The 16,757-nt window shown below is 43.0% G+C and overlaps 1 protein-coding gene across 5 annotated transcripts in view; it reads right to left on the bottom strand.

The window, feature by feature from the left end:
• Positions 1-16,757, bottom strand: part of PATJ (PATJ, crumbs cell polarity complex component) — a 332,827-nt gene that overhangs the window by 172,394 nt on the left and 143,676 nt on the right. For all 5 annotated transcript variants that reach the window (XM_027852793.1, XM_027852795.1, XM_027852794.1 and 2 more), the window contains exons 23-26: positions 12,576-12,647; positions 6,110-6,287; positions 3,963-4,073; positions 1,764-1,841 (exon numbers count right to left, since the gene is read on the bottom strand). In XM_027852793.1, coding sequence (XP_027708594.1) covers positions 1,764-1,841; positions 3,963-4,073; positions 6,110-6,287; positions 12,576-12,647 — 439 coding nt within the window. The remainder of the gene's footprint in view (positions 1-1,763; positions 1,842-3,962; positions 4,074-6,109; positions 6,288-12,575; positions 12,648-16,757) is intronic.

The raw sequence follows: 16,757 nt of genomic DNA, 5'->3' as shown, positions 1-16,757 counted from the left end.
GAGGTTAGTACAATGGCACATAGTAAGCACTTAACAAATACTATGTTTCTCTGTCTGTGCCTGCCTTCCTTCCTGTCTGTCTATCTATGTATCCATCCACCCATCCATCCATCTATCCATTTGTCGATGCAATTGTCCATTTGTTTTACAGTGATAGGTGGAAATTGCAAAGAGACAAACTTGAGCTTAATGTAAGGTAAATCTTCCCAACAATTAGAGCTAAAGAAAATTATAATGGCCTGCTTTGGAAAAAGTTACTAATTTCTTGAAGAGATCTCATCTTTCCCATTCTATTGTTTTCTATTTCTTTGCATTGCTCATTTAAGAAAACCTTTTTATCTCTCCTGGCTCTTCTTGGAATTCTTAAGTCTTTCTCCTTTCTCTTTCCTTTTTTCCTCAGCTCTTTGTAAAGCCTCATCAGGTGCCATTTTGCTTTCTTGCTTCTTTTTCTTTGGGATGTTTTTTGTTGCTGCCTCCTATAAAATATTATGAACCTGTCTCCATAGTTCTTGAGGCCCTCTATCTACCAGATCTAATCCTTTAAATCTATTCATCACCTCCATATTTATAAGGGATGTTATTTAGGTCAGACCTATATAGTCAGATGGTTTTCCCTCCATTGTTCAATTTAAGTTTGAATGCTGCAATTTTTGTTTTGACTGACTATATAGAGCTTCTCCTTTGGCAGCAAAATAAATGATCAAATCTCATGCAACTATGCAAATGGTCATTGACTAATTGCTAACATTTGATACTTCTCCCATAGGTAATAGCTTCAATTAAATATCCTTAAGTTGTATTTTGTATCATTTATAAGTATGCAAATCTTACATCTCTGAGTGATTGCACAGTTCTTGAGGGAAGGGACCAAAGTGTTAACCAGGGCAAATTGACTGGAGATTGTCTCTCAGGGCAGTGAAACCTTCAGTAGTGTAGAAGCAAATGTGTTTAGTACGTAGATGTGAGTGAGAGACAGACAGACAGATAGATAGAATGACAGAACAGACTTGGAGCAAGAATGTTTTATATATTTATTATACGCCAGTCATTGTGCCACATGCTAGTGTATTGATGAGCAAGACAGTCCCTGACCTCATGGAGCTTACATTCCAATGAGGAAAGACAGCCCATTAAGGGAATTTAGAGGGAGCTGACAGCACTTACAACTTGTCAGAAGTGGAAAAACAAATGTACTTAGTAGATAGACAGACATGTAGACAGATAGACAGACAAATTTGGAGCAAGAATGTTTTGTAGACTTACTCTATGCCAATCACTGTGCTTCACGATGGAGATACAAACACCAGTTAGCAAGTTTGTTCATGGACAGTACATTCAAATGGGGGAGATAGCCCAGAAAAGGGAGATCAAAAGAATAATTAGTCAAAATAAGAGTTACCATATGGCCCACTTCTTCCTGTAGGTACCTCACATTGGTCACTCCGAGAGGACACGTAGGGTACGGCAGGGTCTTTACTTCTTTCATCACATGGCAAGTCAACAACAAGGATCATTCCCTGCCCCATCTCCTCTAAAATGAATATTTCTGATAAAGTCAACTTAAATCTTGTTTCATCCTTCAAATATAATAACTATTAGTATGATTGCGGCAGGGCTGATATCTTACTTATCTGCTTAACCCCTGAGACCTGCTACGATGCCAAACATGGAGCAGTTACTCCATAAATATTTACTGTCTGTCCTGTTTCAGTAGAAAAAGAACTAATAATAGCATTTCAATATGAAAGGAAATGAACAGTCACCTTTTCGTTTCTATCTTCTTTTTCTCGGTCCTGGTTTTTGGGAGGATGGCTGGTCTTGGAAGTCACAGGAGGGATTACCTGCCCCCCCCCAAAAAAAAAAACAGCATTAAATTTCAAACAATTATCTAATACTGTTCTGTGAGATTTATGAGTAATCCCTCTATGAAATTTAGATGCATAAGTGAAGTAACTCAATGCAGTCACTTAAAACCCTAACACACAAGAAGGATGATGGTTGAGGATAAATCCAGCTCAGGAAATGCCACAGCTCATTATGGACTATAATAATATTGAGATTGCTTAGATCATTCGGAGGACTAGATTTCACAGAAAGGAAAATTAGTTTGCATCTCTGGAGCTGAAATGTGGTTGGAGAGAGAACAAAGGAGGCGCAGAAGGGCAAGGATGTTGTTTAGGGTCTGCCCCAAATCTCATTTGGTGATAAAAAGCTCCCAGGAGTAGTATCCAGGTCAGAAACCAATCGCTAAGAAGGCAAGACAAAGGCATTTAATTTGATAGAACATTGTTAAAACATTTCTAAGAAAGATGGCGCCATACAGAAATGAACCTGAACCACAGAGGGGCAGCACTAACTGGGAGCTAAAAGCAGGAGAACTAGAGGAAGGATGTCAGAAAGAAGAGATCTCAGGAAGAACTTGTCCTAGAATTCCTTTGAATGCATCGCTACTTGCAGGCACGCTCTGCCCATTCCCCACAATGGCCCAGAGAATCTCAGAAGAGCTTGGAAGTGCCTTCCTCCACTTTGAACTCATCCTATGCCAACATCTCTGCTACTTCCAGGCATTGCTCCTAGTTCTGCCTTCTGGGCCCAAAAAGAATACGCTAATCTCTTTTCAGGTTAATATTCACAAATGGAAGTTGGACTAATCAGGTTGATACTGCCACCTCTGTCTTTCTGTTCCTCAATTTCCATGTTTATAAACAGACCTTAAAGTAATTCATTTTCTTACCTCATAAGACATTTAATAAAAAGAAAAAGTTTGGAGGTAACTCAGATGACTAACTTCTAAGGGCCTTGAGATAAGTGGATGAGATCAGTGGAAGAAACTGGAGGGGGTGGGTATTTATTGTAGAGAAAAGAAGACTTAGGGAGCATGTGGCAAGTGCTTTAAGTACATGAAGGCTGTCACGTGAAAGCAGGTTACTTAGCCCCAGAAGGAAGAACTAGGCACCACGGTTGAGAATTGCAAAAGGGGTAAATTGAGGTTGGATGTAAAGAAAAACTTTCTAACAATGAGAGATGTCCGAAATTTAAATGGGATGCATGGGGCACAAATTGTTGTTCCTCACTAGACACCCCTCATGGGCGGGAAGGAAAGGAGGAAACAAGCATTTCTAGCTCTTGTTAAGTGCCAGGTACTATGCTAAGCCACAGAATGACATGGTCCATTATGAAGCGGGAGGGATTCTTGGACCCACGTGGGTTGAAACGTATGAACTCTTAGGCTCGTCTTAACTCTAAGATTCTGTAATTGTCATCCCGCGGTATCGCTCTGATGATGGAGCTACATTATCGACAGCAGAAGACTGGCGTTAGAAGGAACTTCACAACCCATCTGCTATAACCCAGTCAATATTCAGAAGAAGAACCTGAGTCCTACAGAGGTAAAATGACTGGCTTAAGGGCATAAGGCGAGGAAGTGGCAAAGAATGATAGAAGATCAAAGATCCAGAGATGCAAAGGGACTTCGGGTCATCTAGTTCAACACTCTCATTTCACAGATGAGGAAACTGAGGCCCAGCAAGTTTAAGTGATTGTCACATACAGAAGTAAGCAGGAAAGCCTGGAGTGGAGGCAAGGTCCTCTGACTTCAAATCCAGGACTCTTTTCACTACAATGCACCGGAAAGTTACAGACCTTGAAAATCATTAATCATAACCTCTCAGAATTTGGCAAATCCATCAAGCAGTTACATATTAAGTGAAATTGAAGCTCTGAAGCCATCCCTCTTTCAAAATAAACATATCTGTTTTGGAACCACTGAATGACAAGGATGGCTCGGCTTAAATCAGAACATTAAGTCCCTACGTCAAAGGCAAAACAGAGCTGATGTCCATATTCCTGAAATTGGGCCCCAAGGTGTAAGAACAAGTCCGGGTTAAGAGACAGCTGAGACGCCAGGAAGAGGAGGTATTCCAGAAATGTCTGGAAGACGTTTAAAGTCTAAGACCGCTTACCCTGGGAGTGGATGACAGGCTCTGCACAACAAAAACAACTGGATTTCCAGCACTCTTGATGGCTTCCACAGCTTCCTGGTGCGTTGCATTTTGCAAATCAACACCAGACACCTGAAAAACACAAAGAACTGACCACGTTTCCATAGGTGTTTGGTGGATTTCACGGATGAACACAACAGTTCCTGTGGATGTTCCAGGCAGGAGATCAGGGACATGGAACAAGTGTAACCCACAGCCAATAAAAATTCCTTTTGCCAAATTTAACAATGGCGCAAAATCATTTCGGAAAGAAATTTCAATATTTCAAAACACTGAAAAATACGTGTTGGTTAATGAGACATCATTTGTAGCGCAGCATGGCAGGTGGACAGCCTTGGATTAGGTCAGCATCATAATCACACTCTGCTGAAACAACAACAAAAGCTGTCCCTCGACTTAAAAAATGTCACATGGGACACATCACAAGTTCAACATGCCTACTGGACTGGACCCGAGATTTCATTAATATAGGCAAACCTTTTTGCCAAGATAGATTGACACTTTCTCTACATTGTACAGTCTCTTTACCTCTCTGTCTGTATCTGGTTACAAACAAGTATGTAAAAAATTTATTAAATATATATTGAAAATCTCTTCAACATACCTATATAATATTGAAAATATATTGAACATATTGAAGAGATATGGAAGAAATATTCAATATATAGTGAATATATTCAATATGTCAATATGTTCTATCTATAGAGATACGTTACTGTTCAATTGGTTTTTGATTATGTCTGATTCTTCATAAGCTCATTTGGATTTTCTGGGCAAAGATACCGGGGTGGTTTGCTATTTCCTTCTTCAGCTCATTTTATAGATGAGGAAACTACAGTAAACGGGCTTAAGTAACTTGCCCAGGGTCACACAGCTATTAAGTGTCTGAGGCCAGAATAGAACTCAGGAAAATCAATCTTTATAATTCTAGGCCCAGCACTTTAGCCATCACTCTATCCACCTAGATGCCCAATTGCCCAAGACACTGAAAATATACTCATTATTATATGCATAGATAATTAGGAAACTTGATACAAAGACAAGTCTCTGGATTTACAGGGGACCCTAGAGATATCACATAACATTCATTTCAACTGAGATCCAAGATAGTTGTGGCGAGAGCTGGCTGGATTTTGAGTCAGAAGAGACAGTGTCAGCCACACAAAAGGTGTGTCGTATGTCACTGTTATTTCATTCATTAAGTGTTCGTTAACCTCCTCCCCTATACTAAGTGTTGAGCTATAGATACGAAGATAACGATGAAAGCAATTATGCAATTAACAGATGAAGAAACTGAGTCTCAGAGAGGCATGGGAATTTGCCATGGCCACAGAGCAAGTGAATGGAAGAGAAGGGTCTATTGTAACAGTAATGTTTCAGTGAAACAGCCAGGACGAGATGGGCTCTGAGGTCCCTTCCAACCCCTGGACCTTGTGAAATCGTCCTACTCTAATCTAGGCAGCCCAAGAGGGATAGAAGGAAGGCGTCTGAATGTCAGTTCGAGTGCAGACTGAAAGAAACCTGACTGGGACCAAACGAGGAAAAAGTTTCTTCGAGCACATAGAAAGGCAAGGAAGGACTTCCAAGAAGGCAGAGGCCTAAAATGGTAACACCTAATAAACACAATGCGAAGGAGGTTTCCAGCGAGGGGCAGCAAGGCAAGACGTGCCCCCTGAAGTTTACATGGCCCACCCCTCAGAGCCCAACATATGTGATGCTCATCAGTAAAGAATGAAGTCGCAGATTCCCAGGGGCCGATGCCTCAGTCCAGACAAGAACGGGGCTCTTGCTGGCATGGAGGCTTCAAATTTAGAAATTTGTGAAAGACTGTGGGAGAAGCGTGATTTCCACCATCTGTCTCAATTGGTAAAAAAGTCCTTTTAAAATCTGTTTCTTTTTTCCTTTTCTTTTCTTTGTGGTGACACACAGCAGCCTTGTCCAACTGTGGCCGTGGTGACCAAATGAGGGTCTTTGGAAAGAGGCAGAGACACGAGGCACATACATAGTCCCTCTCCCTCCCCCCAACACTACGCATACAGGCCCCCCCCCCGCCCCAAAACCTTCCAATGCAGTGAAGTCTGTATATTTCAGCAAGACGTTATTTTTACCTCCAAGATTTTGTCTCCAGTTTTAAAAGCCTTGGTTCTTCCGGCTGGGCTATCTTCTAGGACCTGCTTGATAAAGATGCCTTTCAGTTCTTCTCCATTCTTCAGGCGTTTGATCACCATCTGCCCACCCACGATACTGATCCCGAGAGACTCGTGGGCTTCTCGCAGAATCTCCACACTGCCGAAGGACAAACAAGCATCATGCTTTACATAGCTCAGGAAGAACCTCACTGAATTCTGGAATGCTGGGTACCTGCTGTGTGCATGGATCAAGGGAAAATCATCATTTAGAGCCACCAAGTCTGGGCCCTCATGGAACTTACAGTCTAGCTGTGGCATAAAGACAAAACGGAGGGAGCATTTACATAGCTCCTTAAGCTCCGCAAAGAATCTTACACAAGTTGTATGATTTACTCTTCACAGGATGCCTGGAAGGTAGGTGCTACTATTATACCCATTTTAAACTGAGTGGTTAAATGATTTCATATAGGTCATAAGCATCAGAGGCAGGACTGGAACTCGGATCTTTGCGTCTCCCAACCGCTACCTAATACCCTCATTTCAACAGAGGCATATCTCTCAGGACCAATGAGGCGAAAAGTCCCACTGCAAAACCTAATCCCATTTCTTTTTTTTTTCCTTTTTGTACTTAATAGTATTTTTTCCCAATTAGATGCAAAGGTAGTTCTGCATATTCATTTTTGTAAGATTTTCAGTTGAAATTATTCTCCATCCCTTCTCCCTCCCCAAGACAGCAAGCAATCTGATATAGGTTATACATGTACAATCACGTTAAACATATTTCCACACCTAATTCCATTTCTAACGCTGGTCAGACCACATCCAGAGCATTGTGTTCAGTTCACGTACTATGGGAATGATGTCAGTCTACAGCATGGGCAGAATGAGTGACCCGCACAGCTAAGTATTTTCATAACCCATAAAGATATTTAAGGGGTCTGGATGGGATAACTTTGGGCAAGAGAAGAGAAGGTTTAAGGAGAAAAGAAGAGCTGTATTTGAAGGACTGTTCCAGGGAAGAAAGATTAGACTAAATGCAAGGACAAGAAGGGTAAAGATTATTGCACAGAAATGTTCATTAACCACCTATTATGGTCAAAATACTGGGCTTAGGGACCAAAACATCCAGTTCGGGGTACTATAGTCTAGAAAGTACACTGGGAAGATAATGAATGGTCAGAGAAAACTACCCAAGATGGCGACCAGACCTGAGCTCTTGTCATGGGACTGGCTGAAGGTACTGGAGATTGTTAGCCTCCAGAAGAGAAAATGCAAGTATTTAAAGGGTTATTATGTAAAAAAGGGATTGGACTTGTTCTGTTTGGCCCAAGAGAACAGAATGAAGACTCAGTGGATGAAACTACAAAGTGGAAAATTAAGACTTGTCAGGAAAACTTTCCCAAAACCAGGAAAGGCAAAGGCTTGCCTTGGGATTTACTGCAGCTAATTAAATATATGTCCATGTTAGGTTCCAGGCTTTGAAAGCAGGGGAAAGAAAACTCGGAGTAAGATCATTAATGAGTTAAATGTGAGTTAATAAGTACAGTGCTTTGTAAACCTAAAAGTACTATAAAAATTCATTAATATTATCATGAAGGACAGGGGTAAGCTAGAAGGCATCAGGAGGAGAGCAAACAGGATGCTGAGGGGGCTTAAGGGAATCAATCCAGAAGCACATATTAAGGGCTAATGCTGGGGTTACAAAGACAAGAGAAACAGTCACTGCCCTCAAAGAGCGTACAATCTACAGCGAAGACAACACGTATAGCACATCTGCATTTATATTTACATGTAAATTAAAATAGAGAAAGCTGGGGGAGGGGCATAAGTGGGTAAATAAAACACTTATTAAGTTCTTACTAAGGGCCAGGCACTGACTGGGCTAAGCACTGGGGACACAAGTACAAATAAAAAGAAATGGTCCCTGACCTCAAGGAGCTTATAATCGAATGATGAAAGACCAGAAAAGGAAGCTGAAAGTGGGTGAGGCATTGAGGAAGGGGTGGATACTAGAAGAAGGTACTCAGGCCAGGGGCATTACAGAGAAGTCAAAAATCAGTGTAGTTGCTGAGAAATGGGGAGAAAATTGTGCTGGGCTCCCTCATTAAATGGAGGCTGAAGTCAGAGGATCCAATTGAGGGGCAAAGGGTACAGGAAAAAGCCTCAGGTCTTTGCAGTGAGCTTTGAAGGAAGCCAGGGACTCAAAGGGCAGAAGTGAGCAAGGCTGTCATTCTAGGCATCAGAGACAGCTGCAAAGAAAAGAGGGGCATGTATTGTGTGTGAAGAACACCCCGGGGGAGAAACTTTGACTAAAGTGAAGGAAGCACGAAGGATAACAAGCCTGAGAAAGCAGACTAGAGTCACGAGCTTAGATTAGGTTGTAGGCGCAGCAGACACTCACCGCCCTTGGGTACAACTGAAGGAATCGTTCATGTTTAACGATTACGATTGGGAGGGGCGGGGAGGATCATCTGGACCTGTGATTTCATTACTGAAGTTCCCTCTGCCCCTGCCCATGGGCATTTGGGCTGTCTGGGGAGCACTGAGCTGTTAATTCACTCGTCTGGAGTCACAAAGTCAGTGTGCTTTGCAGGAGATTTGAACCCTGGCTGCCTTGACGTGGAGGCTGGCTCTCTGTCTGCTAAGCCATCCTTCCTTTCGGGTACTACTAACCCAAACATAAGGGATTTACATAGAGTCACACAGCAAAGGTGTGTCCAGAAACCTGTAGATATGCCAGATGTGAAGGCTGGTCCTGTGCCCACAATGCCATGCTGTATCTCAGGTCTGATTACACCAGTTTTGTAAATCAGGCAACTGAGAGGTTAAGCGTCCATCCACGGTCACACAAGCAAGCACATAAGCCTCCTTCAAAACTCATGGTAAATGCCACCTCCTACCTGAGGCCTTTCCTGTTCCTTGGCCCCCACCTAGCTACCCCCAGTCTCCTCTGCTGCCCTGACTGGACACTCTGATTTGAGGGCAGAGCCATGGGCCCCAGGGCCTCCACTTAAGGAGGGGGCCCAGCACAGTCTTCTCATTTCCCCCCCACCTACACGGCTTTTGGATGTCTCTATCACGCCTCAGGCCTCTCTTGTAACACTTCATCCAGTAGGCTTTCCACTGGCATCATATTTTTTTCTCTTTAAAAATATATCTCAGGGGCAGCTATGTAGCACAGTGGATAGAGCACTGGCCCTGGAGTCAGGAGGACCTGAGACACATAACACTTACTAGCTGTGTGTCTCTGGGCAAGTCACTTAACCCCAAAATGCCTCGCAAAAAACCAAAAACAAAACAAATACATTTCACTGGCATCCAAAGACTTTGGGTCACACAGAGAGGTCTCTTAGGGGCATAAACTGTTCTACAATGCTCCAGCTGTGCAACATTCTGGCCACACCTGACCAGTCTCCCTAATCAGAGCGAAGACGTGCTTATTAGGTCCTTTCGGGATGCCTTCCCCACTGCAGCCAGCATGCTCAGGGGTCAGACTGGAAGGGGAAGCACTAAAGGGCAGGAGAAAGATTGTGAGATTTAGAGTCAGAAGACCTGGGTTCAAATCCAGCCTTTGATACTTAATTCCTGTGTGATCTTAGGAAAGTTACTTTACAGTTTCCTCATCTATAAAATGAGGAGGTCTGATTACATGGCCACTGAGGGCCCATTAAGGTCACAATCTAGGATCCATGAAGTTACGTGTGTAATCTTGGGCTTACAATCTCTCTGGGCCTCAGCTGCCTCATCTATATACCAACAACTACAAGCATTGACAAAGTGCTTTAAAATTTGCCAAGGACTTTATATAATATGTCATTCTATCATTACAGCATCCCTGAGGGATAGGTGCTATTATTATTCTCATTTTACAGATGAAGAAACTGAGACAAACAGGTTAAATGCCTTGCCCCGCATCATCCAGCTGGTAAGTAGATGAGTCAAGATTTGAACTCGGATCCTCCGGACTCCAGGTCCAGTGCTCTACCCACTGAGCTATGAAGGTGCTGAAGCAGCGGGCAGCAGAGGTCCCTTCCAGCTCTAGAGATGTGGTCTGATCTTTCCCGGGAAGCCTGGGGCAGTCACTTCTCTTCTGTTTCCTTATTGATAAAATGAAGGGTTTCAAGTCTATGGCCTCTGCAGCCCCGGTCAGTCCTGTGTATACCCGCTGTCTGTATCCTAACAACGTTAAGTATAATTCACTACAGCAAGAATCTGTGCCTGATGCAGATTGCAGCCCAAATATCAGTTAGTAAATGGACTGCAGAGTTGTTTTGGCCAAAAATAATAAATGCTTGTTGACTTGAAACTGATTACACTTGTGTCCGAGGAGTGAGGAGTCTGCCAATGTTTGCTAGGCCGGTCTGCAGAGTACAGCCTGAGAGCGCCTCATTAGCCTGCACTCAAAGCCTTTCAAACTTGGCAGGACCCGGGAGAGTTCACGAGAGGAAGGACCAGGAGACAAAATGCACCTCAGATGCTAGCCCGTCCAACACACCCATTTTACAGATTAGGGAAACTGGCATGCAGGGATACAAGGTGATCACAGATTTCAGTGTCAGAGGTGGAACCTGAATCCAGGTTTTCTGACCCCAAAGCCAGTGTTCGGTGGTAGTGGTGGGTGTTTCCCCCACTGACTCAAGTTCATGTTCTACTGGCAAAGCCCTCAGGAAAACAGGGTCATCTTCATAAGGAAGCACTGCAGACCACTTCTGGTGGGGGATGGGACCCTAACCTTATACTAACAATATGAGCTAAGCACAACCCGGGCTGCAGCTCCCAACCTCGGTCATGCTGCAGGAGTCAGCTCAGGGGTGACCTCTTCTGAGACGTGGTACGTGGTCCCTGGTCCCTGGCTCCTCCCCCACCCCATCATCAGCGCTTTCTCCCTCAGCCCTGCGCGTGCACACCAATGCCCCTTGCTTCCCAGTACCACGGAGGCTCTTCCAAAGCTCTTCCTTCATTTCACCACTTTTGGGGTGGAGGATCTGGTCAAGGCACCTCACACACAGTAGGCACTTTATAAATGACTGCCGAATTGGATTACCCTAGTGGTGAATGGTCAAGGGTTTGCATGAATTTTCCTCAGCACTTAAAGTGAAAGATCTACAATAATCTTGTTTGCATGATTTGGGAAGCAATGTTTCCTCCCTCCAATTGTTTCTCCTTCCTCTCCCTCAGTTACTTTGTACATGTTTTAAAATGAATTATCAGTGCACATGTTGCACGCTGGTCCATTGGAATGAAATCTCCTTGAGAACAAGGATTACTGACTGTCCCCAGGTCTCTGAGCTGCCACTGCCTTGAATATACTTACACAGATATCAGAATCACAGGGATGGGCTCTAAGTTTCTTGAAGACAAGTGCTGTTTTTTACTACTAATCTTCTCAGCTGCGGGTGCCCCTTCTCATCCAAGGTTATTTGTTCACCTGCTTTGTTTGTGTGTTCTCTCTGTGTGTACAAGTAGGCATGTGTATGTGTGTACACACACATATATTTATATATATATATTTATACACATTTAATACGTACATGATATCTAGCACCATAGATGGGGAGCTCCTTGGGAGCAGAAATGGGTTCATTTTTTGTCTGTGTATGCCTAGAACTCATCTTCCTGAATTCAAGTCTTCTGGCCTCAGACAATGTGATCCCGGGCAAGTCACTTAATCCTATTTGACTCAGTTTCCTCATCTGAAAAATGAGCTGGAGAAGGAAATGGCAAAGTACTCCAGTATCTCTGCTAAGAGACGAGGTCAAGGAGAGCTGGACAGAACTGAAACAACCGAACAACAACAAAAGCACCTACTATGTGCCGGGCACTATGCTATGCCAAGAAAACCCCAAATGAAATCTTGAAGAGTTAAAACAACTGAAAAATGATGGAAAAATAACAATTCTTAAAATATTGCACACAGCCTGACATAGAAAATGACCTGGATTTTCATTTGATTTGGGGGCTTCCAGGTAAGATAGTTACCCCTACCCATACAAGTCTGCACCTTCTCTGTAACTTTTTATTAATTATTAAATTTTTTTTTTTATTTTCAACTCCAAATTCTCTCCCTCCATCCATCTCCTTCCCTACCCATTGAGTGTGACAGTCTTAGAGAGTGGCATGGAACCCTGGGAGAAGTGACTTGCCCAAAGTCACATTACCTCTTTGTGTCAGAGGTAAGAGTCAAACTCAGTTCCTCCTGGCTCTGGGTCCAGCTCTAACCACTGAGCAACGCTGCCTCTGGGCACATAGAAGCCATTCTATAAATCCTTGTTGACGGACTGATAAATGCTCATGGAATGAAATAGAACTGACTGCATCTCAGTCTATATAAGTATTATCACAATTCCTGAGCCTTTAATAAAAAATTAATATGCGTTCTAACATCAAGTAAATGAACATGAAATCTTTGGTCATACTTTAAAAAAATGAACATAAATCAACATACATTCGAGGTGGACCCCAGTGACTGAAGTTTGGGGTCTCTTCTCCTTCTCCTTCTTCTCTCTCCGGCAAATCACTGAGGAAAAAAGCCAAAGCATCAGTAAGTCACACTGCTGAAATAGGATTACCATCACAGTATGAGACAACTCATTTCCTAACTTGCCAATTTAATTTATTACATTTCCATCAAACAAGAAACCAGGGTCCACACAAACAGGAAACTATTGGGAGTACAGAAAGCAAGCTACATTGAATGGGCCATAGTAAAAAAGGATTTTTGCCTTATTATCTAGGACCAAACCATCAAGGATCTTGACAGACTTTACAGCATTGAGCTGAATCTAATAAAATGAAAAAGGGATAAATATAAAGTCTAGCATTTGGATAAAAAAAAAATCAACTTCACATGGTAGACAGCAATTATTCAGAAAAGGATCTCAGGGTCTGAGTGGAATGCAAGCTTAGTGAGTCAACAACATGATGAGTTGTTGACTTATTTGGCTTATTTGATCTGGGGCTGCATTTAAAAAGCCATAACTTCCAGGAAAGGAAAAGAGATAGTCTCACTGTACTTTGCCCTGGTCATATCCTATCTGAAGGACTGTATTTCCTTCTGGACACTATGGTGTAGGAAGGATATTGATAAGCTACAGAGTATCCAGGAGCGCAAGGAGGTGAGGGGAGGGCATGGACCCCCACAACATATGAAGTTCGGGGGAAGCATCTGCACATGTTTAGCCTGAGGAAGAGAAGACATGAGGAAGGTACAGCTGTTTTCAATTATTCGAAGAAACTGTCAGGTGGAAGAGAAATTGCACTTGGTCTTCTTAGCACTAAAAACACAAAGAGGAACAATGGACAGAAAGTTGCAAGGAGGTAAATTTAAGCTCAAAACTGCCTCACAGTGAGACCTGTCCCACACTGGGATACGCCACCTCGAGCAATGGTGGATTCCACCTCCTTGGAGGTTTTCAAGCAGAGGCTGTATGACCACTGGTCAGAAATATTATAGAGGGTGGGACTGGCTGGGCATTGAGGCTCCCGCCAAATCTGAGCTTTCCAAGCTCAAAGATGCCAATGACCAATTTCATTGCCCATACCCATTGCCCACACTGCACGATCTCCCAAATACAAGGAGCTTAAATGACATTGTTTCCCAGCTCGTGGTCAGAAGATGAATTATTAGCTGAGCAAAACAGGCTGAGTGCACCACAAAACAAATCAGGGGGCTGACGATCAACCTTTGAAAGTGAATGCTGCAGAAAGAGAATGACCAAGTCGAGTGACGGAGAAGAGAGAAGAAAGGAAGCTCCCACTTTCCTCGCAGAGGTGACGGACTGTGGTGGTGAAACATAGCCTGTCCAACTCGCCCAACATGTTGGATTGGCTGAACTGCTTTTCCCCTCTTTTTAATTCTTTATTACAAGAGATGGTTCTCAGGGAAGATAACAAGAAAGAGGATGCATCGGACAAAGAAAGTGACATAGAAACAAAATTTACACTAAGTTTTTTTTTTTAATTACAGATATTCGTCGTAACAATACTTTGCTTCCTTTTGTCTGAGAATGTTTCAAGACACTATCCTGACTGAATGTGAGAAGAAAACTCTCCAAACCTCACAGGCTCAGCTGTAATCCTCTCGCTTCTCTGGGAAAGCTTCTGCAATTTCTCTAACCTACATTAGTCTGTTCCTACCAGGACAGCTCTCACAAACCTTTTGACACTCCCAACTATAAGGCTTAGAACTGGGAGGAATCTTAGAGATGGTCCAGGATACTGAAGTCCAGAAGGCAAATGACTTGGCCAATACCACACAGATACAATGTTGACACAACCACAGAATTCCAGGTAGATGTGACCCCCAGAAGGGATACTTAAAAACCGTCTTCATGAACATCAACTTCTATGAGAGGCTTCTTGTGCCTGCCCCAGCCCCACCCCCCTTAGGTAACTTTCCCTTTCATTTTTATGTATCTTGTATTAACTTCTCTGTAACTTTTCATCCTAGATAGTAATCTAGAACCCTAAAGGGAGAAGGGATTTGCTTAGGGTCCCACAGCCAGTGTCATAGAGGGAAGGTATGGAACCAAGTCTTCTTGCCTTCCAGGCCAGCCTCTACCATGCCACCTATGTTTTCTAAGGTTGGCTTCAAAGGACCACTGGGGAAATCTACTTCTGTCTTCCTAGAAGGGAGGGGAGAATGATGGGGGCAGAATCCTCAAAACTCAGTTTGACTGAAATGCTTTTATTGTTACAAGGAAGTTGTATGTGTGTGTGTGTGTGTGTGTGTGTGTGTGTGTGTGTGTGACACACACAGAGAGAGACAGACAGAGACAAAAAGACAGAGACAGACAGAGACAAAAGGAAGAGGATACTGGAAAAAGGACAATTGGCACATAAATAATGAGGCCCCTACTGGAACCCTGTCTTCCTAACGTCGCACTGGGCACTCATTCCATGATCCCAAATCAGTGATACTATCTCCTACCTATATTTATATAGTACTTTAATATTCACAAAGCAGTTTACATTATTGTTGTTGTTGCTGCTATCTCTCTGGAGCATTAAAACAACCCTGTGCGGTAGGTACAACAGGTATTATGATCTACATTTTACAGATGAAACAATTAAGTCTCAGAAAGGAAAGGTGACTTGTCCCAGGTCACAGCGCTAATGAGTGCCAGATCATTTCCCGGACTCCAAATTCAGAGCTAACCATTGAGCATCCTTAACTTCAAGTTCAGCATGAGAGATAGGATTCAAATGCAGGTGCCCTGATTCCAAATCTGGCACCCTTCCCATGATGCCACAGTGCCCCCTTTTCATTCCATTCCACACCAAAAGTTTAGTAAGTCTTAGCCAATCACTACGTCCAATTGAGCAAAAAAAATGCTATGCTCCATACAAAGTGCTATACAACAGGATGAGGGGAGAGGGGAACAACATTTATTAAGTACCTACTACATGCCAAGCACTGGGCTAGCCACTTTACAAATATCTTCTTTTGATTAACACTCTTTGTCAAAGGTGAAACCCAACATCATAAATAAGGTGGGGAATAAAAAGTGGCCGTTATCTTTGCCCCAGTATTTAATGTCTGAGTTTTTCCCCTAAAGATATCAACCTTCCAATAAAAATATTATTGTTTGAATCTAACTGATAATGATGAATGACCCAAGCTGTCTTCCATTAGAGTTTCCTGTACGACAATGAATCACCCCCTTCCAAAAGGAAGGTACATTTGGGACTCCAGTCATTAAGGACTTGTCCATGATAAACAAAGAGTTTGGAGGGAAATTGCTCCCTGGAGTCACAGTCCCGGGGATTCCAGGACCTGGGGAGGGGTTCCTCCACCCCCCTCAATACTCCTTTTCTTTCCATGCTGTTTTCTTCAGTGTCACCAGTAACTAAACTTCTGGGGAGCACTCAGAGCACTCAGGCTGGAGATGAGACTTAGCTGTCTACATTATCTATTCCCTTAAAAGCTTAGAAACCTGAGACAGTCTCCAGGCTCCCATCTACCATTGTTCTCGCGGGGAGCCACACTTAACTCTGGCATCTTAGCAGGAAAATCTGATCACAAACATTATTCCATTCAACCCAAAGATTCAACTTCCCAAGGATAAACAAACTTCATGGGAAAGGGCCCTCCAGACAGTCTCATGGGATGAGTGCAGTCGTGGGCTTCATCTTCCTGGTACATGAGATACCAGGAGCAGATTTCCCCATCTGGAAAATGAGGGGGTTGGACATGAGGATGTGTGAAATTGCTCTTAACTCTAGCTATGATCTTGTGGAGACCATCTGGGCCAGCCCATGTCAGCAGCCTAGGGCTCAACTTTAGCGCCTAGAGTTTGGAAAGAACAGACATGGCAATGCTCTCCGTTCAGCTTTTTCAGAAGGGTGACCATGATCAGTTGATTAACAACCAGGTTTTCAGTGTTTAAAAGGAGTAGAGAACTTGACACCTCACTAAACACAAAATTCAATCCTTTCATGATAGTGTATCCAAAATCAATTAATCAGTCAACTGGTATTTATTAAATGCTTGTAATGTGCCCGGTCCTGTGCTAAGCACTGAGGATACAGAGAAGAAGCAGAAACAGTTCTCGACTTCAAAGAGCTTGCATTCTAAAGGAGAAAACATCATGTATATAAACAGAGGACACCTGCCAACCAGTGAAAC

The sequence above is a fragment of the Vombatus ursinus genome, unplaced genomic scaffold, assembly GCF_900497805.2.
Source record: "Vombatus ursinus unplaced genomic scaffold, bare-nosed wombat genome assembly UNPS02009824.1, whole genome shotgun sequence".
Classification (NCBI taxonomy): domain Eukaryota; kingdom Metazoa; phylum Chordata; class Mammalia; order Diprotodontia; family Vombatidae; genus Vombatus; species Vombatus ursinus.
Note: the sequence above shows the minus strand (reverse complement) of the source record. Positions and strands in the feature narration are given on the sequence as shown.